Genomic DNA, 27,601 nt, shown 5'->3' with positions numbered 1-27,601 from the left:
TTTTACTATGCATATTAATAAATATTCTTTATTTAAATTTTGCACATTGCGCTTTAACATATTACATCCAAAACATTTTGCAAATGGATGTCTATTTGTAAAATCTTATATTCAGCTCATTGTCATTCTGTACAGAATTATAGGTACAACATTACTTTGCCACTAGGTTGCTTTTTGTAAGTCTCACAGTAAGAGAAACATGTAATGAAAAGAGATGGCATAAATTATAAGAGAGGCTTGCACAGCTACTCAACTAAAGAAACAAGCCTGAAGAAAGATCAAAATTAATGAAATCACTTCCACCAATCTCCCCACCGGAAAAAAAAAGAAAAAGAAAAGAAAAGAAAAAAAGAAAGAATCACATTGATTTTAAGATAAAAATTTTGCCATAAGGTCACTAAATTAAGTTTTTGAAAGAGAAGGCGCAGTAGTCATCTTGAGGATTTCAATGAAAGACAGAGCTATTTTATTGTATTTAGTTCGCTCCAGCCGTTGTCAACCAACCACTACAAATGGGCCTCTTGTGATCATTTAAGCGGCAGTATTTATTAAATTTCTCCTTCAGATGCTGTCGGTACTGTTCTCTATTGCTGTAAAAAGACTTGTTGTTTGCCATAAATGACTGTATTTCGTCTTGTGAGATAAAGATTTCCTCATCAGAAGTGCATTCAGATTCATCCTACAAAGGGAAAAAAGGTAGTTAAAAACATGAATGTTGCTCTTCCAACATTGCACATTCCCTGTCATTTTACAAATTAGTGTCTCCAGTTCAAGTTTCATACCTATGTATTGTGTTGTTCAAAGTCTGCAGTCGCTCTGAACAAAGAATAAATTGTCACACGGTGACAACACACAAGTCCTAACTAGCTAGCCCAGTGATCTGGGTTTGATTCACAATGATTTGCTACACGCTGTGTCAGAAGTAGTCTGGCAAAATTAAGCAGCAGCAGTTTCACCTGAAAACAGAACAACACTCTAAAGTGAAAGATCATGGCAGTAATATGGAACTTTCAAAATATGGAGAGATGCTTATCAATGGGGGGAAAAAATGTCTGAGAAAATCTGTGCTGGCACTCGCATGCTACACAAGAGCACAGATGGTGCACACATCTTCATTACAAGATTGCCATTCTATCACTATTATTCCAATTCCACTGACAACTCTTACTCAAAAATTAGAATGACAAATCTCCTATAAGGCTGTCTCACCAACATTTCACCATAAATCAACCAGAAAACACAAAACACGAGGAGCAAGGTATGAGGAGTATCTTCAACTACCTCTTCACTGTACCAAGTCTTAACATACCACATACAGATTCTGAATTCCTCAGAACCTATCCCTAACACTAAAGATTCAAAGCAGCAGGCTACAAACCTATGCCTTCAAATAAACTGTTACTTACAAGGAGTTCCACTAAGCTCTTGGCACCTTTTCCAGAATCAGGAACAAGTGAGGTTTCTGTAGATTCTGCAAACTGTGACACATTTTTCCTGTGGTCAAACCAAGGCAGCTGCTGCCCATTTTTTTCTGAGTTACAGCAGCTTTCAGCATGGGTGTCTTTGGTCTTGTCAAGGTGAAACTCTGTGCACACAATATTTCCTGAGGTCTCACGGTTACTCGGATCTGCAATACAACTTCCAAGTTTCTGAATCTAAGAGTTAAGATAATTTACAATGAATTACTGGAAGTATTTTTTTTTTAACCTGTAATATTGAGTTCATTTCACGATTGGGATACTAAGATTTGGTAAAGACACCAGACAATATTTCCTCACAAAATAATTCCACAAAGCAATATTTAGAAAGGGGGTAGAGAAGACCAGTTCAAATGCTGAATACTTCAAAATGACTGGAAATGGGCATTTGGTATGCTAGTTTACTGCCTTCACCAAAGTACATTTGATTACCGGACCGTGGAGATAACTAGCCTATCACTTGTCTCCCACCTGAACAGGGCTGAGGTATACAGGAAGAGGAGAAGGTATAAGGGCAAAATACACTACTAAAAAGTGTATAGGTAGCTGATAAATAAAGAAAAGCTTTTTTCAGAACTTAATCTGATACATGCTTCAGACAAAGATTTTTTTGAAAGAGAAGGAGGGGAGAGAGGAGATGAAAAACCCACACCATCTTGCTTATACCTGTAGCATTAGCCACAATCCAAATGGGGTAATCTGCAATAAATATTTTACAATACACACATAACTAAGTTAGAATTCTAAAGTAAGCAGTTGTCCTTACATGCTCATTCAAAGTTTTGCTTTTCTTTTTCTTCTTTTTGTTTTTGCCTTTTGTGTTATCCTCTTCAGAATTAGCCCAACATTCCACACAGCTATCTCCATCCTCCTCTTTATCCTCACAGCGGTGGACACACGACTCATCACCTGTGAAAGACAGTTGATTTCCTCTCTCAGACATGTTTTCTATGCTTTCTATACACTAAAGATAATGTGAACATTAAGTTCTTGCTGAACCTACCATTTTCGTCATGGTTACAAATGCCTTCAGTGCAGGCTACATCTGAACCCTCCCGAGATCCCGTTTCACTGCCCTCCATGCTAGATGAATAGCCGCAATCACTACCATTACAATGTGGAGATAAACCTGAGATGAAATGAGAAGTTACTGTAATCTACAGCAGAAGTTATAGGTTCTTTAGTTAGGGCTCTACAAACAAGAAGCTCTTAAATTTTTAATTCATATTCTCTTACTTCTTTCAACTATTTTTTTTAAAAAAAGTATCTGAAAATATCTTCCCTCACCCTATATTAAATGTTTTCAGAATAAACCATTATGAAAAACAAGGGTAACATACCTTTCTTTATTTTAGGTGAACCCAAAAGAGTGCCACTGCTAGGACAGGTACATGAAGTGCTTTCATTGGTAACAATTACTTCTACACAACTGCTAGTATCTTCTGTACTACCACAGGCTTTGCAACTATTGTCCATGAAGTCTGAGTTTTCCTTAAAATAAAACCAAGAGAGGTATGCAAGTGTTAAAATAACAGCCAGCTGATAGCAGAAATAGACTAATGTTTTCTTTAAATCTCTAGAAAGGATAGTCCTACCACAAGAGAAACTACTGTTGTCAAATAAGGCTGTTAAATATCATGTTGTTGTATCACTTCAAAAAGCAAAATATCAACCTTAAATAAGAGGCATCCTTTCTTTCCCAGAATGTGGCCGTAGAGAACCGTGTTCCATCAATTCAAAGAACTTACTTCAATAACAGGTACATTTACTGATAGTTAGATTCAGCAGCACAGGTCTTGAAGCCATTGTAAGGAAGAGTACTTTATGGTATGGCTACACTGCAATTAAACACCCGTGGCTGGCCTAGGTCAGCTGATTTGGGATTGCAGGGCTCGGGCTGCAGGGCTGTAAAACTGTGGTGCCTGGGCTGGGGTCCCAGTGCTTGGGCTTGGGCACAAGCCCAAACATCTACCCCGCAATTTTACAGTCCTTCAGCCCAAGCCCTGCAAGCTCAAGTCAGCCGACGTGAGCCAGCTGCGAGTGTTTAATTGAAGTGTAGACATACCCTGAGTCTCCTTATAAAAGACCATCACTGGTGCTACTTGTCTTTGAGTAGCATGCAAATACAATGTTCTCTTTAGTTAAGTGATTTTTTTTTTTAAATTAGGTTATCATTACTTATTCAAATAACCCGCATTAGATTAAGTAATTTCACAAATCATAGATCTTGTTTGAAAACTATTCCTTTACAAGGCAAAACTATTCTAAAGAGGTATCAAGTTTCCTTAGAGAGATGCTTAAAAAAAAAAAAAAGTTAGTCCCCATCAATAAAAATAAAATACTTAAAAAAACCAAAAAAAAAAAACCACCACACTGTAGAGTCCAACGTGATGAACAAGAGAACGCAGAGCGTTATGAACTCAAAATTAGTTATTCAATAGCAACAAACTGTTAAATCAATTGATCAGCAATATTTACCTTCTCCGGACTTATTTCTTTCTCTTCTGTTGCCTGTGAGGGAGCAGGAATCTCACACACACACTTATTTTTCCGCCTATTCTTCCGTTTTTGGCGCTTCTTCTCTTGTTTAAGTTCTCGTACTCTTTCCTCTTCTGAAAACTCTTCACAGAGTTGTTCCAATCGACTAATACCCTGCACTTTTTCCACAGCCATCTGGTAATAAAATTCAAAGCCTGCTTAAAGGAGTTAAAGCTAAACTCTAGCTTCTCCATTTATAAAACAGAAAGGGCAGGAAAAAGGGTAAGGAGTTTGTTCAAAGAGTGAATCAAAGCACTATCACTCCCAATGCTTAAGGAAAATTGTCAATTCAAATGTGGCCCCAAATTTAGATTTTTGGGAAGGATGCTCCTATAAGACTTATGAATAAAAATGCATCAATATAAATTTTATTAAATGATTTAATTATTTGAAGAAATGTAAGTGGAAAGACTTCATAAGCTTAGCTTTGCAGCATTGAAAACCTGAAAACAAACATTAGTGAAACAGATTTGTGAATTTTCCTTGTCCAAAGTGAAAAGTGGAAGAGTAAAGCAAGAAAATGGATTCAGAAAATGTTCTGTTTAAATAATTACAGTACTATTGCAACACAGATAAAAATGTAGTAGTATTCTCATGGCTACAGCTGCCTGGAGCATCAGCAAGATGAGAAATCTAAACCTTTAAAAAACATCAGAATCTTCCATAATGTATTTAGCGTTAAGAGTGGCTTTTCCTGGTTAAGCTTAAACCATTTCCAATGGAAGACAAGCTTTGGGACGTTATACCAGTCTCACTATAGTGGTTTATATTTACATAGTATCTTGTACTGGTATAACTTGCCCATGTAGACAGGATAAAAAAAAAAAAAAAAAAATCATCACAGGAAGATTTAATTTTCAACAGTGTATTTAACATATTGGGGGAAAAAAGGTTTTATTTTTTTAAAAATTTTGAAAAACCAGTCACGTTATGACTAAAAAAAAATCAGGCTGCACTATAGCTGTGGTTTTTAAAGCACCTCCCTCAATAGGGAATTGGAAACGCAAGGTACTAGTAATTTAGAGCCACATCAATAGCAACAATAAAAAATTCTTACAAAATGCTTTGTAAGACTATAAGGTGGGAACAAGTTGAGCCTTAATCTGGTTATAACTTCACCCAATGGGGATTTTATCTTTTTTTCTTTAACTGGACATTTATAAAAATTTTGGACACAGAACAGTCACTATGAAAAGGGACCAGCATAAAAGAAAAACCACATCATAGATAAGATGGGGAAGATATTTTTATTGGAATAGTTCTATTGGAATTCTAGTGTCAAAGATCATGAGTGAGTGAATGTTAGAAGGACACACACAAGGTTCTGCCACAAATTTAGGTTTTTGTAGGTTTTCCCCCCTCCCTCCAAGTCCTTGGAAGTTTCCAGTGAATGCAGTTTAGTTTGAATTTAGGCATTTTGCTATAGCATTTGTAATTCAAAGGCTTCCCCATCTTGCCAATTCTTCACCGTGGTTAAAACTAAATAAGGTAACCTTATTAGAGCATAGCTAAAACCTGTAGCGTAGAGAAGATTTTACCATGTCCCTGTGACCCAGTTCACTGTGGAGAGTCCAGTGTACAGCAGCACTGGACCGGAAAATAAAATGGCATGTTTCTCTCCCATTGTTCAAGCTGCATTTCAGGTCAGAATGAAAACAATATCAAATGGTGAAGAATTAGATAATTTTTGTAGGTTAATAGTTAATGTAAAAAAACCTTTAGTTTAACTGCTCGGTCATAAGACTTTAAATAGCCACCCATTTTTACCTCAAAACTCTTGCGTAAAGCGTCAACACCAAGGTAAAAAAGCATCTGCCATGTTTGCTCTTCAGCCCGTAGCTTTTGCCAGATTCGGTGTAGTCTTTCATAAAGATGAATACCCAGGCAGGTCAAAACCTCTTCTTGGGCTATGTCTATTGTCTTAGCATGCCTTTCCCTTCGTCTGGAACAAGATTATATGAGTTGGTTTGGAATATTATGAACAATGTATTGATGTAGAGATACACACAGTATTAAACTATTCCTTTCATTAAGAAAGTCAACAGAAATCTATTTACTGTACATTTAAGGCAGTTGAATGTGAACATTTCTATAGAAGATAGAACAATCTGAAGAGACATTTGCATAATCACAGTAATGATTGTATAGAGTTCTACTGTGCTGCATGCAAATGCAAAATAGAAGGGACCAGAACAAAAATCTGAAGCTGCATCAATTGCTCTCATGACATGTTCATCTGTGCACAGCACCTTAAGGCTACATTGCATCTTCCATTCTGTGGCTTTTGAGGGGAGTTATCCCACCAGTACATGATTTCTACTGGTGGAGGGATATTGCAAGAGCTTTATCATTCTGAATATCAGTAGGGCACAGTTAAGCATTTGATTTTCCAGGATTTATCATTTATCTAGTTTATAGTCTAGTGAGAATGTTAGTTGCACCTTTGAGAGAGAAAGTAGGAAACAAAATGTTTATATCTTTCAAAAAAGGTGAATGCGAGTTTACAAATTACCTACCTTGCAATAAAGCAACTGTATCTCAGTACCAGTTTATAAACCGTTATTAAGAACAAGTATTTGTAACAGGATTCTTCCGCTTTTCTCACAACGCACACAACAGTGAAGAAAAGTCTAAGTTATTCAATTTCAGAACTATATCATCAGTGGAAGATTTTAGGGCAGTAACTGAAAAATGTACAGTGGCTAAACTAATCTTTAAATTATGGATTTTATATATAAATTACTCAGTAAAACTTTCATTCAGGATTCCCTTTCTATTTCACATATCTTGAACACCTCAATGGGAAAGCAAGGCAGCCCTAACAAGTGAACAAATTAATTTCAAGGTATTTAACAATTGCTTATAATTTTGCTTGTAGATTTCATTGAGCCAAGAGATTAATGAAATGTTCACTGCTTTGAAACATGATCATGAAGGTATACATCAAATACAAATGGTTGCATCTAAAAATCCATTACGCAGCAGAGGCAGAAAATATTAATCATCACTCTTGCAACATATGTTCAGAAATAAAATAAAGAAGCAAAGCGCTAGATAGCCCATTCTAGCAAATTACATACTCATACCCTCCTGCGAACTCTGGTTCAGCTCGACCCAAGAGATGTGCAATGAAGTCTGTTTCACAGCATACATGTATATGACGTTCATGTGGACAACAACGCAAACCCTCATAAAGTGCAGCACAATAGCCCTTTTCTTTGCTGCAGTCTAGTTCACCAATAAGAATATTGTATGCCCGGAGCACTTTATTTTTGCAGTCGGTGCAAAACCTATATTAAAATTTAAAAAAAAAAAAAGAGTATTCTTATTGAAGTAGCAATTTAAAACAGAGTTAAATACAATTACAAGAGTCATTTAGGAATAAAACAGTTAATAAATAAAATATGCAACTAGACCACTATAAGTTAAGATATTTCAAACAAAAAAGTCAAAAAGACTTACAGGGATAACATGCAAAGTATATATTATAGCTTATAATATAATGAAGTTGCTAATATGACCTTTCATACTTCAGGACATAAACCAACCACTAACTGGTAGCATTAGGAAGAAACTTCCTCTATGGACAGATTATTCCATATTGTCTATTACTGAGATTCCTGCAAAATATTGGACGAGGTGAATCACTGGTCTAAGCCAGCACAAGTCCTGTACCTTTAAAATTCTTTTTCCACCTGTGGCACAATGTAAGTGACTTTGTAAGGGGACTTCAGAATATTTTAAGTAACACAGTGAATAATGGGAGACATCAAAGTACATTTTTATCTGGTATCTGCGGTGTAAGATCAGCATTTCCATTATAAACTACTTTAGTGCCTTAGATTTTACTACAGGTAAGTGTACATATTAAACAAATAAAATGTGTGCAAGTAGCCGCACAAGATGTGTCGTTATACAAGGTATCTAATTCACCTTAAGTGTGTCATAAAACAGTGCACTAAGGGCTTTCAACCGCTGTGAAATGCATTATTCACTTCTAGAAAAGTGCTAAATCTAAAAAAATGCAACCAAGCTTAAGAAAACTATTTTAAGAGCAATAATATTTGATATTCAAGGTTTTAATTATTCAAATGACTGACACTACTATTGAAAAAATTCTATGGTCTAAACTCAACGTGCTCCTAATTTAGTTTTAAATTCTGAAAATTTTTAAATTTTAAAAGTAAAACAGGAAACAGTATTGAGAAACTTTTACCATTGTTTTGTTTTAAATGAACTCAATCTAGAAAGTTAAAACAATGGTCTGAAGTTCTATCCAGGGATTGCCTTGTTACTACATTTTGATTAAATTGTGAGACTAAGTTACAAGAACTAGTTAAAAAAAGGTCAACTATAGCACATTAAATATAGCCACTGTAAGGAATCCAATATTCTCTCAGATCAAGAAATAGTTTTGGAAGTACTGCTCATACTCTCCAATCAAACTGGGGGGAGGGATAGCTCAGTGGTTTGAGCATTGGTCTGCTAAACCCACGGTTGTGAGCTCAATCCTTAAGGGGGCCCATTTAGGAATCTGGGGCAAAAATCTGTCAGGGAACTGGACTTGACGACTCTAGGAGATAGGTATATCTCCATATAATAAACTCAATAAAAAGGGGCACAGGGTGTAAACACGTGGAGTTTGATTCTTAAATTATCTTCTGAGAATAGTTTACATCAAATCAAATGCTGATGCCTCAGATAAGTCAACTGCCTCTGATATTTTTCTAATAGCTGCCAGATGATAGTTTAATCGTTGCAAATAAGACCGCCACAATCTTTATGAACTGGGAAAAAGAGAATACCATTTCATCTCTCAAGTGATTATGTAGCTAGAATTACGATACAAGTTACAGTGTTGTACTAGCTAAAAATCATAAATGAAAAGTAAGCTAGGGCCTGATCTTAGGGTTCTACATTTCTCCTGCTATGACGGATTATTACTATCAAGCAACCAAAGGAGTACATCTTGTTTTTGGTGTCTCATCAACTATTGCAGAACTCTGCAAAATTGTCAGAGCTTTGAAAAGATCTTTGTTATTTACCTTTAACTTCAAACTGTATTCTTTATATACTTTGTTTCATGAGAGAATAAAGTGTAAAGAACATTTTAATTCCCTTAACTTACCTGTGTTTTCGCAGATATGTTTCTAATGTTTCTAAAAGACAACTAGAATCAATTAAAACTACTTCATCCCTGCATTCTTGGGACATGAGTTCCCACACATCCATCCAACAACCCCTGCAGAAAGAAACATAACATACCAATTAAAAACAAAAACTGCACATTAGTTTCTTTTGAGAGAGGGAGAAAGGAAAACAGTAGTGTTATTTTTCTTTAATTATTTTACCTGGCAGCTCCCTGGAAAGGTCCATAGTGGAAAGTGATCCTACATTTGCTCTCCTTCCTGTTGTCTTCACTATTTTTCTTATCTGCACCTAATTTCTCTGTACTGAGTGTGCTATTGCTCCCTTCACTGTAGCATAGTATTAAAAAAAAATTACAGCTATATAATGTCTAGAGTAAACTAAAATGTCTTCCTGAAACATGCTATCAAAATCCTACAGTTAGCTAATTTAGTTTGCATCCTATATATTACAAGATACAGGAAAGCATTGCACCTCCCAGAAAAATTATTATTCTTCCATAAAATTAGTGACAAGAACTATCAAATGGAATTTGTTTTCTGCAGGAATCATGATCTCAATGACAAGTTGTAGGTAACATTCCCCCCTCCCCCAATCAAGTACCACTTTTGATGTAAAGTATCTATAAATCTTTATTTCCACAGCAAATGGATACTTAGTTTGCAATCTGAAATTAAGACATGCTTCAACACCATTGTTAACTACTTCAAGTTCAAAGCTAAAACACCATATTTCAGTTATCTTTAACAGCATACATTTGCTGAAATAGTCAGCAGTTGTATGGCAAAGAACAAACAAACAACAATTCACTTTTACTTAAGGGCTTGCTGACTCTTGGAAGTTTACCAAAATAGCTATTTGGGAACAATTATTCTGGAAATTTTATTTCTGTATAAATTCCAGCATTAATACTACTATGGACCAAAAGGATTAATCTAAATCAGAAAAGGATGTGCTTATTCCAGAATAAGGGTATGTCAACACTACACAAGCATTACAGCAGCACAGCTGCAGCTATGCCGCTCTAAGGCAGACACTCACTACGACAATGGAAAGGATTTTCGGTCGCTGTAGTAAAGCCACCCTGTTGAGAGGCGGTAACTATGTCAACAGAAAAATTCTTCCAAGGTGGGACAACCCAACTATGTCGCAGAAGGAGTGATTTTTTTCCATAGCTCTAAGAGATACAGCTAGGTCTACCTAAGTTTTAGGTGTAGACCAGGCCTACAAGTGTCCACACTGGGGCTTCTGTCAAAAATAAACTATTTTAGAACAGTTCTTTTGATAAAATTCCAAGTGTAAATAATCCTTAAGATTGGAAGAGGAGTCCAAGTTATCTTCCGAGCCCCAAAGAGAACACAATAATGATAAGCCTTTTACAATTCAATAGATGGTATGACTATAGGCTCCTAACTACTTGCCAGCCAATAACCACAGTAGTTGACTACTTGTAATTACAACTACAAATTTAGTATGTTATTGAAAACTAATTAAAACTCCAAGTTAAATCTTATATATAATATGCATCATGCAAAGCTGTGATTATCTTATTTAAAGGCAAGGCTTCTTGCAAAGAAAAAATAAAATCAGTCAGAAGTTACTTTAAAGATCATTCACAACTACACGTAAATTCTATCCCACCTCCTCATTTAGGCTATTAATACATTTGCCTTCATTCAAAACTGCAGATTTAGTTGGGTTGATAGCAATACTGCTAGTACCTGATGATTTCTGCACTATAAAATAGTATACGCAGTACTATATTGAGCAGTATATTTTAAGCGAACTGCAAGCTATGTAATTTAAACAGCCTACACAGGTTGTCTACATAAAGCATTATCTGACAGAGTTGGAAGCCTCAATTTGCATACTATGGATAGATAGATATAGTTATATATAAATAAATAAATAAATAAATAAATAAATGTGAGTGGAGAGCGCTAAGGCAAAATTTTAATTACATTCATATATGAACCATTCTGTTTCATAATCCTCTTTGGTCTGACTCAACCTGAGAATAAGATATATATTCATTTATTAAAAAAGCTGCTTTTGAGGATTCATCATACAGAAGTCAATGTGCAAAAGACTAAAGTTGTTTTCATATTCCCTTGGATTTGCTATATTACTCTAGCTTCTAGACCTCTGCTTATGCAACAAAACAGTATAATTGGTAGTACAGATTTCTCTTTATTGAAATATTTAATCTGGTCAGAGATGGAGCTAATGACTAGCTACTATTATCTCAAGTTCAAAACAAAACAAACAAATAAAGGAAAAAACAGTATCAATTTTAAGTATCAGAGGGGTAGCCATGTTTGTTGCTTTTTACAGATCCAGACTAAGAGTCCTCTGGCACTTTATAGACTTACAGATGTATTGGAGCATAAGCTTTCGTGGGTGCGTCATGCAACTGACGAAGTGGGTATTCACCCACGAAAGCTTATGCTCCAATACATCTGTTAGTCTATAAGGTGCCACGGAACTCTGTTGCTTTTTACAGTATCAATTTTATTTCCCTCCTCCCACCCAGCCTCTCAGAGAATGGACATAATAAATGAAAGACAAGTTTGTGTTTATAATAATAATAATAATAATAATACAAAAGTTTGTCCTACAATCTGAAACTTCTGATCAAGCTCTGACATGTTGTTGTTTACTCTGCTAAAGACAGAACACAACTGATACTGACAAGGTTCCAATATATTCCAATGAGGGATAACATTCTCATAGTCTTTATAAGGCCAGAAGGGACCATCACGATCATGTAGTCTGACCTCCTGCACATTACGGGCCCCAGAACCTCACCCCACCCACTCCTGTCATAGGCCCATAGTGTCTGGGTGAGTTGGTGAAATCCTCAAATCACGATCTAGACTTCAAGTTACGAAGAGTCTACCATTTACTCTAGTTCAAACAAGCAAGCTTCCAAACTGTAGAGGAAGACAAAAAAACAAAAAACAAAAAACAAAAAAAAAAAACAGGGTCTCTGCCAGTCTGACCTAGGGAAAATTCCTTCCTGACCTCAAATAGGGCGATCAGTTAGATCTTGAGCATGTGGGGAAGACCCATCAGACACACACCTGGGAAAGAATTCTCTAGGAACTCAAAAGTTCTCCCCATTTACTAGCCTCTCTCTAGCCACCAGTTATTTACAAATAGCAATTGCACATGAGCCACATGCCATTGTAGGCAACAGCATCATATCATCCCCTCCATGAACTTAACAAGTTTAGTCTTGAAAAAAGTGCTGTATACACAGGGAGTTCAGTTGGTATAACTGCCTTGCTCAAGGGTATGGATTAACGTATAATTATATCAAGGTAAGTGTGTAGTGTAGACCCAGGCTTAGTTACATTTACATACTTTGCAGTCTCTGTTATTACACCATTCAACTTAAAGTAAATCCCACCTAACTAGAGATTCAGTATATCTTATTTATTCACTTGAATTGTTTTTAAAATCAAAAGACCACCACCTAATACGGAAACAAACAAGACAACATGAATGGCAAGATGTCATAGCAGCTACCAACTAGTAAATTTTACAGCTAAAAAACCCACCTATAATTTTGAAGTGGGTACACACCTATGATGGTAGACAGAACTCATGAATTTTAGGGATTTCGAATACTTCAAGCTCTGCACAGTTCAAATGAGCCAAATATTATGCCATCACATTTTGAATACATGATATGGTTAACTAGACTTGAGTCTATTTATACGAACATACTATGTATTCAATTCTATACATGTTTATTCATAAAATGGTGCGTATCTGCATTCAATTAATCTTGCACACTTTCACACAGATGTATGAAAGACTTACAGAAAGGTTCTACAAGCACAATTATACAACACATGAAAACTGATCTAATTTAATCTTTATTCCACATTATCTTTTATATCAGTAGCAGTGCCTAGGGGCCAACCAAGAGCGAGACCCTGCAGTGCTAGGTACTGTACCAAAAAAAACCCAAAACACAACACAACACACACGAGAAAGACAGTTGCTGTACTGAAGATATTATCTAAACAGACCAGACAAAGGGTATGAGAAAGAGATACAACACAGAAGCAGAGCTGACTGAATGGTGGTTTGCAACTGTAATGTTCATATCATGATTTCCCCGCCCCCAAGGAATTGGGGTTGTGTTTCCCCACCCCCCTCAATTCTTTCCATGGGGTCAAAAAATCCAGCCACACAAAGATGCAATATCTAGCAAACAGCTGTGATAAAAAAGGATCAGCAATACAGTAGACTATATTAAAAGAATCACGGCTACTAATATGCATTACATACACATCAGAGCTCTGACCAGGGGCTTGGGGACTAAGTTAGGCCTAATTGTTTATTAAGAAAAAGATTCAGTGGTCACGTTGGAGAGAAAATATTTCAAGCCAATGTGAGAATAGCTACCTGGGCAGAGGGACTGTGACAATAGACTGAGACACTCAGAACAGTTTGTCTTCATTCATTTGATACTGACATCATATTTGTTAAGAGTGGAGACAATAGAAATCTGCAATAACTCCACACCCCACCTGAAATACCCACAGGATTTAACATGAGGAAGTGGGATACCATTGCGATCCTACATGTTGCTACTCCCAGATTTTCAACTTTGATATTTTGTGGCAAGTAGACTTGACCAAAAATACTGAGCTTACTGAACCAAAAACTGACTGTTGCTTTAAACAAGTATTATAATCCATAAAAAAACAATCATGGGAGTCCAACATACTAGCTGACAGCTATATAAACAATCACTTTTAGCTCAGATTTGCACAACAGCAGAAAACAATTATGAGAATATTCTGTACAACAGTTAGCTATTTGCATATATAAAGACTTATTTAACATTTAAATTATAGTAGTGCATAGATTCCAGTAAGTCTGGGACCCCATTATGTAAACCCTTTACGAATAAGAAAGGACAGTCCTGGCTTCAAAGAGTTTATGGCGCTATTCCTAGGAAAGACCTGGTAAAAGAGGGGATTTTCCTCACAATTTTCATAATTATGCAATTTTTTGTGAAGATAACAAAAAAGTGACCCCCCTACACCCCATTCCAAAAATCAGCAAAAAATTATTTATCAAATTAAAAAATGTTGACCATTATGTTTATATTGTTAGTTTGAAACAATATTTCATATCACTAGGTTTAAGATGTACATGCATTGATTGGAGTGGCTAAGTGAACATATCTGGGTTTCAAATTAACATTGAGCTAACATAATGGGGTTCACATCACTGTACAATTGTTTCAGTTTAACAGCAGACTGAAACACCCCCCCCGCCCAGTAAATTGGCTTGCAAAGGTAACAGTAATAGTGTAAGAGAACTATAAGTTTCACTGTTTAAGTGAAAGACAGACTTTGCTCTATTCTCTGCAAGTGTTCACCTGTGCTGGCTTTCCAACCATGTTTAAGAACAGTTGCACACTTTAATTTAGCTCCATCCACAATGCTATACATGTTTTAAAAATACACACACACACACGTTTTTAAAAATATGGTTTGAAAGCAAATATAGATAGGTCCAAAATTTGTTATAAAACAAGTCTTCAGATTTTTCTGGTGAAGATTTCTACTCTCAAAGTTCACAGACATGAAGTTACTGCAGTGGAATACGACCTTCAAAAGAGTTTTATAGCTATAAAATCTTGCTTTTGCTAGGCTGCTAAAAGGGTTTTAGACCTACGCATGCAGTTCCATACTACATATTGCTGGTCCCCCACTTCTCTGCCCACAAAATTCAGATAAACCTACAGAATTTTTGGTATCTCTTCATGACAACAAATTGTGGAAAAAATACTCATCTATAATTCTGTTCTTTGAACATTTTTAGATTTTAATGTACACACTGACATAGTATCCAAGTTCTTTTAACTTACCCCAAAGGTTTTGGCTTGTGCGTGTCTAGGGAGTGCAACTGACATCTCTTGTTCTTCTTACTTTTTGGAATTGCATCTATCATATTGTTTAATTTGGACCTATGTAGACATTTCAGAAACTACTTTTAAAATTAAAGTTACAATATTGCAAACAAATCCTTACAAGATTATCCAACAAAAATTAAATGAAGACAGTCTGTTACCGAGATACAAATACTGTTCCACTCTTATTAACCGTAAGCTTTTCTTCTTCCTGCTTTCATTACCACCTTTGCCTACTGCCCTCCCTTCCTTTACCTGAAACATTATATAGGCATTTTCCCAACCAACCATTCTAGCAAGCAATACGAAACACAGTCCAATATGCCATCCAGATACAGTTATGCCTTTATTGATAGAAAACAAATCCTCTTCTGTGTCTACTAAGTCCAACTTTTCCTACACTAAAGGATTCCTTCCTCTCACCCCACCTGCAAACTTACTGTAGTATAAAATTGCAAGAAAATATCATTTGTTGTAATGTTTACAATCTAGAGAAAAAGGAAAATCCTGTTCTACTGCAAGCACTCTTCTTCTAGACATGCCAACAAAAGTCACACATGGCCATTTGGAAGCCATTGGCTAAGAATCTTAATTCTAATCTTGAATCCTTTTCGCAATTGGAAAGAGCAACAAATTCAACTGGTCATCTGAAAGATGAGCAAGTTTAAACTTTAATAGCGTAACAGATCACACAATTTCTAGTTCAGCTTGCTTTCCAGTTAATTAGTAGCTGATCACAGTGCCAATAATACGTTCGTGTCTGTACCAAGAAAACTTGGCAAAACATGCATGCAGAAGTTAGCTTATTTCTTTCAGAAAGGGACATGGAAAGAATAAACTCAGTGACTGTATTTTGATATATCACACTAAGAAGTTTAACTTACCCATGCACATAAAATAGCGTATAAAGCTTCTTTGCATCAGTCATACAGCTTCGAGTTACAGAAAGGACTCCCTTAGGCCCTACCGTAAGGGGCTCAAGTGCTGGATTTCCAGACTCAACAAGCTGGGAAAACAGACGTTCCACACTACGACGACAGCCAACACATGGGACAAGCTGAGAAAGTGCACTCAAGACTTCACGCGATGTCACCATCATGGCAATATTTAGATCCTGCTGTTTAAGCATACTATGTCGCTGAGAGAGAGAGAGAGAGATGCAATGAATTAAAAATCAACCCTTTAGAAACCTTAAGTTAATATAGAATTCTAGACTTTCACAGTTTTCTTCTTTCAAAATACCTTAGTGGATTCTGTCTGCAGCCCCAAAATTTCAGGTCACCAGCTCACCATTGGCAAGTTAAATATCCCCCCGCCCCCCACAAAAAAAAGGGGGGGAGGGAGGAAGCAGAGAGAAAAGCCTGGAGCAACATGTGACCAGAAGCATGCCTTTTATTGTCATAGATGCAACTTCTGTCACCAACAGCACTGCTTTAAGCCTTATGGCCCAGCCTTGGAAAAGATAAGGAGGCAATTCCCCACTAGTCTCCCTCCCCACATCTTTTTGCCAAGAGATGTTGCTACAGAGGAGAACTCACATCTTCACCCAGCCTTATTTCCAAAGGGAAAGACCCATTCCTCTATAAAAAATATTGAGGGATGGGGGAAGAGGAAGAAATCTGGATTGGCAAAAGCTCTGTCTCATTGTGGGACTATTAGATCAGCCTGAGACCTGCAAGACAACTTTAAACCAACAAGTTATAATTTACTACTTGACCTCCTAGTATTTACACTGAAAGAATGTACATTAATTTCGAACCACACAGGTATTCTCTGGTCTCAAACTATGGCAAGTGATTTTCACTTATGGTGAAAAGTGTTGAGATTTGAAGTCCTCCGACTAAGAATTCAGGACACACCTAACGATTTTTTTCTTGAAAACTACGTGCAATTTCATATTAAAAAGCCAATAACTTAAATGCAGTGAAACTGACCATACAAACAGATATCAAAGTACAAGTTGGGGGAGAGGTGGTGAATGAGGGGAAGCATTTTTAATAAAGTATATTACTAATCTTATATTGTTACTTGAAACAAAAGTAAAAAATGCAGATAGAAGTCTTTAAAGGTATACCAACATAAAAATATCACCAAAATGTCAGAGCAACAGTCTAGCAGTGATGATGCTACGCCGCAACTCTTCTCTTCCCAATACTTGACTAACAGCAGCAGAAACAGTGCAATTATCCTGCACAGAAATGCTTTACATGCAGTATTTGTGTCAGAAATACTGCAGTTAAAACTAAAGTACAATATTGCAAGAAGCTACTTTGTCTACCGCTGACAACCCCAGCCTAAAGAAGAAAGAATAAAAAGGGAGACAGGATATCCCTCCCCGCACAAAAAGCCAACTTCGTTAACATAGTTTTCCACACCAAAAATTGTCAGAACCACTAATTTGCTTTTTAGAATCCCACTAGCAACCATACTATGAATTAGTGCATCCCCCCTGTCTTGGACCTAGCTGTAGGAACCTGATGTTCAGAAGTGACAAATTTATTTAGAATTGAATAAACAGATTAGCAGCATCCGGAAACCAAATAATGGATTAAAAATCAGGGCCAGCTCTACCATTTTTGCTGCCCCAAGCGAAAAACAAACAACAACAACAAAAAACAACGGCTCGACTGCTGTCGCCCGAACTGCCGCAGCAGAAAAAGAAAAACTGCTCGGACTGTCGCCCGAACTGCCAAAGCGCAAAAAAGCCGCCTGGACTCTGCCGCCCCTTAGCATGTGCCACCCCAGGCACGTGCTTGCTCCTCTGGTGCCTGGAGCTGGCCCTGATTAAAATAGAATTAGAATCACAGTTTCTGTAAAAATATAATATACAAATACACACTGACAACCAGATGTCACCTTGCTAAAAGTTCTGTTTTAAATAACATGGTACTTCATCTTTGGAAAGAACAGAGTGTACATAAAGGAGCAACAATTGCAATGGGACAAAAGTGTAACGTACACAGTGTCTTTTGGTGCTAGTGCCTGAGAGGCATTTCACTGCACATCAAGCTAGCAACTTTATCAACGTGGTGACAGATACACCTTTGAAGAAATAAGTACCATAAAACAAGTAACCAGAGAAAGTAAAATCCGGCAAATGGATTGTTTAAACTGACAGGAAGTTAAGGACTGTGTCTTACCTGAATGAACTGCTTTAATTGTGCACCATTATTTTGATGTCCATCAAGGTTTAGCACATTATCAGGAAATTCCATCACCATCTAAACAAGAAAAAAAAAAAAAAAAACTCTCAGAACACAAAAATTCAAACATAATCCAGACCTGACTTTATTCTACTTCCTTTTTAAAAATGCATGTACGGTTGCCTGTTGAATCCTCATTCTTCTCACATTACAATACTGGAAGCTTTAAACATAAGAGTACTCCATACAGAGGTATCAGAATGGTCAGCAAAGCATTCAACTTTGTCTTGCTGCTCTAGAAGACACTTTAGAACATGTGCTTTTCTAAAACATTTCTTTAGGAAGTGGCAACAATCATTAGGTTAGACAGCAATATTTACATTACTGGACAGTCCCTACCTAAAAGGATAAATGGACACAAGTCAGATATTAGGAATGGCAATATACAAAAACCTGTAAAACACTTCAACCTCCCTGGCCACACAATAGCAGATGTAAAGGTAGCCATCTTACAGCAAAAAAACTTAAGGACCAGACTCCAAAGAGAAACTGCTGAGCTCCAGTTCATTTGCAAATTTGACACCATCAGATCAGGATTAAACAAAGACGGTGAATGGCTAGCCAACTACAGAAGCAGTTTCTCCTACCTTGGTGTTCACACCTCAACTGCTAGAAGAGGGCCTCACCCTCCCTGATTGAACTAACCTTGTCATCTCCAGACTGATTCTTGCCTGCATATTTATACCCGCCTCTGAAAATTCCCATTACATGCGTCTGATGAAGTGGGCATTCACCCACGAAAGCTTATGCTCCAATACATCTGTTAGTCTTTAAGGTGCCACAGGACTCTGTTGCTTTTTTACAGATCAAACTAATACGGCTACCCCTCTGATACGTTACTAATATGACCTATACCAGTGGTTCTCAACCAGGAGTCTAGGTCCTCCTGGGGAGCCGCGAGCAGCTTTCAGGGGGTCCGCCAAGCAGGGCCAGTGTTAGACTCGCTGGGGCCCAGGGCAGAAAGCTGAAGCTGGGGCGGAAGTCCAAGGCCCTGAGCCCTGCCATCAGAGGCTAAAGCCAAACTTAGCTTCGCGGGGGCCCCTGTGGCATGGGGCCCCAGGAAATTGCCCTGCTTGCTACCTGCTCATGCCAGCTCTGGCTTTTATATGCAGAAAACCAGTTGTGGCACAGGTGGACCATGGAGTTTTTATAGCGGGGGGAGGGGGGCTTAGAAAGAGAAAGGTTGAGAACCCCAATCTACAATACTTGAAGCAGTGCTTCAAATACAAAAACAAACAAAAAAATTGTTGCAAGGCATTATACCAAGTGATCCAATAGATCAGGGGTAGGCAACCTATGGCACACGTGCCGAAGGTGGCACGCGAGCTGAGGCACTCACACTGCCTGGGTCCTGGCCACCAGTCCAGGGGTGGGGGGGGGCGCTCTGCATTTTAATTTAATTTTAAATAAAGCTTCTTAAACATTTTAAAAACCTTATTTGCTTTACATACAACAATAGTTTTGTTATATATTATAGACTTCTAGTAAGAGACTTCTAAAAACGTTAAAATATATTACTAGCACGCAAAACCTTAAATTAGAGTGAATAAATGAAGACTCGGCATACCAGTTCTGAAAGGTTGCCGACCCCTGCAATTGATCAACTACAGAAAAAAAAAATATGATGGAAGCACATGTATGACAGTTTAATCACTTCACAGTCTATTCTTGCAAAGCATCAATTTTAAGAACATATTAATTTAACAAGGTATTCCACAGGCATTTACATTGCTTTGGATCACTGTAGCTGCAATTCTCAAGTGGTTCAAAGCAAGATGTTAAACCCACAGAGCTATGTGATAATTGGTACAATATTCCATACTATTGCTTGCCTAATTACTTACCATGCAGCATGGAAGCCAAAAGCTAGAAGAGTAAGGTGATGTGGTATTCACTTATGGTGCCATTTGCTAACAGAGAGCCAAACAACATTACTGTTGTTTAAATAATGAAAAGCACTAAAATCTATTTTGCACCCAAAAATCCAGCAAAATATTTTCTTGTTTACAAAGTGCAAGTTCCCTCAACCCAATTAGTATTATTTTAAATTTCGATATCACATCATGGATTGGGAATTTCAACAGGCAATTTTGTTCTACCATTTTAACAAGGGTGCACAAATATTTTGTCTGGAACAATAAAAAAAAATGTTTTTACCAGCTGCAGTTAAGAGAACACAAGTCTCTTCCTTTAGTATTCAAATTGCTATTCCCTGCCTTCATCCCATTCCACAAGAGAGAGAGAGAATTGTACCTATGAAGGAGTCCAGTTAAGATATGTCTCTTCAAATTTCCTCCAATATGTATCACAGCTAGAGGAGATGCAGAAAACTAATCTGTTAATCTTTTGCAGACAATCCAAGTTTTGCATTCCTTTAATTTAAACACTATTTAACAAATGTAACATATTACAATTGCACTCTTACTTTAGCAGCTTACCAAATAACAACTAGATTTCTCTATTACCTATGGGCTTTAATTTCATTTAACAACCTTGCAGAGAACATACCAATCCAGCTAACTATAATTACTGAAAGGACTGACGTCCTGATGCTGCAACTGGCTCTAGGTGCATGGATCATTGATTCTTCACAGAGCCCCACTAAAGTAAGTAAGGATCAGCCCGCACAGAGCTCTTTATGGAATCAGGGCCCGCACTAGTTCAAATTCAGTCCCAAACTTAGATTTTTATTTAAAACAAGGACGTTTCTATCCAATGGAAACAATTTTTTAAACAAGAAACCTGCTTCAGTGTTTGCATTTCAAACTGCACCATGGAGAGAAGACTGACTAGAAAAAAAAAAAGTGAAGTTTGCTTAACCAATTTTCATTTTCCAACAGAGAAATGCAGAGAAGTCAAATTTATTTTTAAAATTCAGTTTCAGTAAGCTAACATGTGGGAAAAAAAACTGTAATTTAACAGAAATCTGTTGTTACCGTTCCTTTAAATTGGACTAGTGGCTGAACTAACATGTCAACTCTAAAAATGAAGTAGTTTGCGTCCATTTTCCTTTTCACCGACTCTTTTGCCTCTTTAATTGGCTAGAGAAGAGGGCAGCAATCTTCTGAAATCCTCATTCTACTTCTGCTTTCCCCACAAATACTGAAACCAACTCCAGAGCACTGATGTATCTCCCTTTAGAGCCAGCCAATACTGCTCTTTCAGCTAGAAAGAGGTTTACTTGAATGATAATATCTGTTCTCCCAGCCTTGAAAGCACCTTTGTCCCATTCTAATACATGCTAACATTAGAACACTAATGCTTCGTTCTATTCTTTACGGGATTCTGTTTTACTACCCTGTGCCATTTTTTTTTGCCCCTCCTTTGGTCCCACTTTACATTGTAGAACTGATGAATGAAATTGTTTTTAATTGTTCACTTTATTAATGTAACTTCATAAGTAAAGTTTTATGAACGAAACAACCTTTTATTCATAAAACCGGTTACCCCAATAACTGGCTAATTGACAATTAAGATGCTTGTTAAGAGACATAGCTGTTCAGCCAGTTGGCCTTGTAAGTTTCACTGTCAATCCAATTCCTGCTTAAATCACTGAGACTTGCACTGTTTCAGTATTGTAACTTCTGTTCACTGTTTGCCATCCACTACACTTGTCTATATTGGAACTTCTGTTCACTGTTTGCCATATTGTAATTCAAACCCCATTTTAAAACGCTTACTCCATTTTGTAAGCTTGCTGCAACCTTCATTTTTGCAAAACCCTGCTGTAATCTTATTAGTTTAGTTTAGATGTATGAATGAGGTATGTATGGATGATGGACTCAACCTCCAGCACCAGCCTGTCCTGATGAAATAAAGTTCAAACTCCAAGGGCTGAAGATGCAGACAAGAGCCCTAACAAAGTAAGAAGAGTCCACCCTAAAAAGAAAAGAACAAAGGTACAATAGAAGGAAGATCAAAGCCAGGTCCGAGGCTAAAAGTCATGCCTGCAATTGACGGGTGATCAATCACCAAACCCAGAGGCAGCATGACACAGCAAGACCTATAGACTCTGGATTCAAACTAAAGCCTACAAAAAAGGATGGGTGAGATGGAAGACTTTGGAGGGTAACATTCTGCTGCCAACATGGAAGGGCATCAGTGCATGCCCAACAGAGACCCAGCCCTTCCTTGTGCCCGGCTTCCCTGGCCAATTAGCTGCCACAAGCTACGAACCCAAGCTACGAACCCAAGCCACAAACCCAAGCTACATTCAGGACTGGTAACTATCTAGCAGCTGCAGAACATTTGATGTGTGTGAATGTGTGTCTGTATATACATAGGTATTAGATATTAGTTATTGGTCATAAATCAAATTGTGTCATCATAATAAACGTGGCATTTTTGTCTTGCCCCCGAAACGATCCTGTGTAGTTTTGTCTACAAAACAACATGCCCCTGTGGTCCATAACACTTTGTGAGCATGTCAATTTTTGGTGTAGGATTGTGGGTTTCCTATATTTACTATGTTTGTACAGTGCCTGACACAATGGCCAACCTGGTTGAGGCCTGTAGGCGCTACTGGAATATAAATAATTGTTCCCTGCACCCATATATCCTCTGCCAGTTAATGCCACATATGGTATGCAATCATGCCGCACAAAGCAATTTACACCATCCGCCTGAAACTAACCATCTTTGTCAGTGTTGATATCATACTCCAACTGAGAATGTGCTATGTATCAGAGTACCAGCATGTTCTGCTGCTATTAGTGAAGAAAGGCCAGCAAGTAATTTCTGTCTTCCACCCAAACATCAGAGGGTGCCCATATTGGCCAAACCGGACAGTCTCTACACAAAAGAATAAATGAACACAAATCTGACATCAGGAATCATAACATTCAAAAACCAGGAGGAGAACACTTCAATCTCTCTGGCCATTCAGTAACAGATTTAAAGGTGGCAATTTTGCAACAGAAAAGCGTCAAAAACAGACTCCAACGAGAAACTGCTGAACCAGAATTGATATGCAAACTAGATACTATCAATTTAGGCTTAAATAGAGACTAGGAATGGCTGAGCCATTACACATATTGAATCTATTTCCCCCATATAAGTATCCTCACAGCTTCTTGTCAAACTGTCTTAAATGGGCTAGCTTGATTATCACTACAAAAGTTTTTTTTCTCCTGCTGACAATAGTTCATCTTAATTAATTAGCCTCTTAGAGTTGGTTGGGCAACTCCCACCTTTTCATGTTCTCTGTATGTATATAGATCTTCTCACTACATGAATAGTACAGTGAAACTGTCAAAGATCAAGTCAGTTCAAGCAGCTTTTGGATGAAGCTCTATGGACAGGAGCAACAGCAACCACAGTTCCTGAGGTACTGAAATGGAAGAGCAGGTCCCCACAGTACCAAATCACACCCATCCCCTCTAGAAATCATATAGAGTACGTTATTTTCATAAACTGAGCAGGTAAATTATTTTAAACTTTCAGCAATTTCTCTTTATGAGAGGACAGGACACCATAATGACTTACACAGATGCAGACCTTCTCGATCATCTATGTTTTTAAGAAAGTTTTTGATGGGTTACTACAAGCCTGTTTATATCAAATTAACACTTATTTGATACTTTTTTTAAAAAGTTAAAGCACTAGAGCTAAGCTTTGCAGACAACTGCAGAACATGCACTACTTTTTCTTAAGTATTTGAAAAAGTATTATAGATACTTAAGACCTAGGGGGAAAAGAAACAAAACAAAAACAAAAGCAAAAAAAAACACTCAAGGAGACCACCCAACTACTATTCCCATTACTGTTAAAGAGAAGCTTCCAGCATATGTAGAAACATGAATTTTTTGTGTGACTCAATAGTGGTAATGGAATGAGAATTGGACCAATAGTAATGTCTTTATATAATGAGAATGACGGTACTTATACAAATACCTTTCATCTAAAGGGATCAAAAAACAATTTACAGCTATATACAGGAACCTCTTCAATCACAACTGTAGCCTACCCTCGTTAAAAGCACGACAGTCTGATGGCACTGAACAACACTAACCATTTAGGACAGGAAGAGAAAAATATTTCAGCCCACTAAAATAAGAAGGTTTCAGAGTAGCAGCCGTGTTAGCCTGTATCCACAAAAAGAACAGGAGTACTCTCTAAGGTGCCACAAGTACTCCTGTTCTTTTTGTAAAATAAGAAGGAATTTTAGGTAAGCAAAATTTAAATTACCCAAATTGTGACTTAGCGAGGACAGCAAGACTTCCCTGGCAAGTCTGTATTTCGTTTTGGTCATTATACTTCAAAAGACACAGGAGAAATAGAAGAGGTCTAGAGAGGTAACAAATGCTTAGAAACAGAAAGAGCCTTCCATACGAAGAGACTGAACTATTTAGTTCAGAGAGGAGAAAGGAGTATACAAAATACTTAATAGCTAAAATACAGCACATCAGGCACTCCTGTTCATTGTCTCATAATACAAGCCAGGATAAACACCGAAATAGAAAAACAGGAATTTAACACAGATAAAAGGAAACTTTTTACACAATGCATAATTAGCATATATCATCCACTGTCACCAGATATGTCAAGGCCAACAACTGAACAGGATTAAAAAAAGGGGACACTAATTTGGATCCAACTATCCACAGTTCCATTAGATTGGATAAAAATAAAATTAGGGATAAAGTTTCATGCTTCATGGCTAAGGCAAATACTAAAAAGCTAGTGTTATGAAGACACTTCCTCTATAGGCACGTTGTGCCACAGTTTACATTCAGTTAATTTTCTTGCACCTTCCACTGAAGCACCCAACTAAGTCAGAGAGAGGCTCCCAAACCAGAGCCCCCCAGATACATTCAGTTAATTTTACTGCATTCACCAGATAGGGGAAAAGGAAAAATAAACCACATGACTGTAGATTTTGAACATTAGAATAGAGCATTGAGAGACAGGACAACCAAACCATCAAGCAATTACAAGCAGAACTGTACAAAGGACAATGTTCTGATGCAGGACCTAAACAACATCAACGTCCCTAAATTGTTTTATTTTAAATGCAAATGTACCACCAATCCACTTAATCCTCTTCTCACTTATTTTAAAATGTGATTTATATTTGGCCAACCTCGTTTGGTACCTTAGTTTCATGATTCACTAATTATATTAATCCTACATTATTTAAAGATTGCTTTGCCTTACTTTTGGGTAGGCTGAGCCACATGCCTACCATCTCTTGGAAATTGTACATACATGGGCCCCAAATAAGCAAAAAGTATTTTCTGATTTGGTCATCAAGATTTTTCTAAAGAAGTCTGGTGAAAAATGCATTGCTGCGTTAAGCATAAGTGACTCAAGGCATTATCAATTCCCAAAGATTATCGCATTGGGAGAATTCAAAGGAGGAGCCTAAGAGGCATGTCTAAAGAGAAAGGCCTCGCCTAGGAATTGCAACATATCGTCTGCCTATGTTGTAACTGCTAAATGCTCTGTTAGATACATGAAGATTAGGTGTTACTTGTACAACAGACACTCACTGTAAGGGTGTCATCTATGTAGAGAGGGATCTGCCTCTTTTCGAAGGGAAATTCCTCCTCCCCGTCTCTGCAAACTGCAGCCAGCCGCGCCATCTCTGCTGTTGCTGCTTCCTCCTAGCTTCAGCCTGCAAACAGCCAAGCCCCAGAGAGGTAAATAAGAGCTCTGCTTCTACAAAACACTTTCACCAGCAGGGAAACGAGCCTGCTTTATCGGGTCGCCTGATTCAACACACTAGAGTGTACATTAAAAATCTCAGCTTTCCAGGCACCAATACAAAAGACACCCTCCGCCCAGCCCACACCCATTTTCCGTAGTCCGGTCACTGTTTCTGGGTCTGGAAGAAACGGAGATGGAGAAGAGATGGGACTGAAGGTGTAAAGTCTGGGAAATGCGACACAGCAGGTGGGAGGGGACAGTAGGACTAGGGAGGAGTCCAACCTTGACCCTCTATCGGGGTATGACCAAGCCAGGGGGAGGCACTGTGGCTGAACATGGAAAGTCTGTCCAGGCCTATCACCCCCTTCCCGTGGGATCACTACGAGGGGGGAGAAGAATCCGCCCGGGCTGTCAACGGGCCTTAACTCTCAGCCCACTCGGGGGGGGGGGGGGAGCGGGAGGATCCGCCCATCCCTTGGTGGGGTTCAGCCCCTGCTCGGAGGCGGTCAGCACCGTGCAGAACCCGCCCGCTCTGGGCACGGCGGTTATGTAAGGAGCAGAGCGGGGGGGAGGTTCCTGTCTGCTAAGCACGGACCCGTCCCCTCCATCGGGCCTCTTCTTCCGAGCGCGCCGCCACCCCCCTTGGGGGGCACCGCGAGCGCAGCCCCCGCCCCCTTAACTGCCCCCAGCAGAGACCCCAGCCCACAGCCGCGTCGCCGCCCCGGGGCCCAGTCGCTTCCTCTGCACGCCGGGGACGAGAGGTTGCCTGCGGCCCACGCGTCCCACCCACCCGCTCAGGCAACTCCCCGGCCTGGGCAGCGCAGACCGGAGCCAGCCGGCGGGCAGGGATCCGTCAGGCCTTCCCCTTCACCCTCCCCGGCCCCCTTGCACTCGCGGGTCCTGGCAGATAAGCCGCCCCCCGTCCCCCTCCGCGGGCCCGGGCAGGCCCGCCCCGCTCGTCCCCCGGGGGCCTTTACCGGCTCCTTCGCGAGTCCGCAGCCTGAGGCGCTGTGACAAGCCAGCGGACGGCCCAGGCCCCGGCTACAGCGTCTCCTCAGAGCCGCCCCCTCCCCGCAGGCGGCGGCCCCGCTCCGGCCCCGCCTACCTCTCGCGAGAGACCGCGGCCCAACCGCGCCTCACCGCCCCACCCGAACCTCCCCAGCCTGAGGAGACCCTCGCCCGGGCCTAGGCCTCCGCCCCTGTCTGACGGGAGACCCCGCCCTGCTACCCGCTACGGGCCCAGGCTCTTCCTGCCCCAGGGCGGTGGAGCGAGCGAGCGACCCGCCCCGGCCGCGCCCCTAGCCCTGCCGCCCTTTACCTTCCGCCACCGCCTTCGCCTGGGCCTCCGAGCTGGGTTCGGCGTTAGCCCGGGGAATGGGGAGCCTCGCAGGTGTCACAAATACCCGCGGAGCCCAGCGCCCGGCTCCCTCCGCCGCCTCGGGAAATAGTCCGGCGGGGGGGCGGGGAGTCAGTGCTCCGCTCTCGGGGGGGGGGGGGTACCGGGGTTAGTGCCCGATGAGCCGCCTCAGGGTGAGGGGACTCGGGGCAGCCCCGGGTCAAGGAGAGGCGCGGGGGCAACGCCGGCGAGGAGGGATCAGTCCGCCCCCCGTCTCCCCTGAGGCGCTGGCTGAGGAGACCTCTGTCCGGGT

At 39.3% G+C, this 27,601-nt stretch overlaps 1 protein-coding gene across 18 annotated transcripts; it reads right to left on the bottom strand.

Moving 5' to 3' along the window:
• Positions 1-27,601, bottom strand: GGNBP2 (gametogenetin binding protein 2). Of its 18 annotated transcripts, none has more exons than XM_042857878.2 (15): positions 27,271-27,409; positions 25,796-25,920; positions 18,243-18,323; positions 15,987-16,240; positions 15,061-15,159; positions 9,368-9,493; positions 9,145-9,258; positions 7,097-7,306; positions 5,784-5,958; positions 3,957-4,151; positions 2,819-2,969; positions 2,482-2,607; positions 2,245-2,387; positions 1,407-1,655; positions 1-679 (listed from the first exon to the last, which is right to left on the bottom strand). In XM_042857878.2, exons 2-15 carry the CDS (start codon positions 25,886-25,888, stop codon positions 476-478), a joined length of 2,220 nt encoding a protein of 739 aa, XP_042713812.1. In that variant the 5' UTR covers positions 25,889-25,920; positions 27,271-27,409; the 3' UTR covers positions 1-475. The 18 variants fall into 18 exon arrangements, with proteins under 18 accessions (XP_042713812.1, XP_042713813.1, XP_042713811.1 ...); XM_042857879.2 differs by lacking the exon at positions 27,271-27,409 and adding an exon at positions 27,058-27,265; XM_042857877.2 differs by lacking the exon at positions 27,271-27,409 and adding an exon at positions 26,930-27,079.

Source organism: Chrysemys picta, chromosome 19 (genome assembly GCF_011386835.1).
Source record: "Chrysemys picta bellii isolate R12L10 chromosome 19, ASM1138683v2, whole genome shotgun sequence".
Taxonomy (NCBI): Eukaryota; Metazoa; Chordata; order Testudines; family Emydidae; genus Chrysemys; species Chrysemys picta.
The sequence above is the reverse complement of the archived record's forward strand: the minus strand, read 5'-3'. Positions and strand labels throughout refer to the sequence as shown.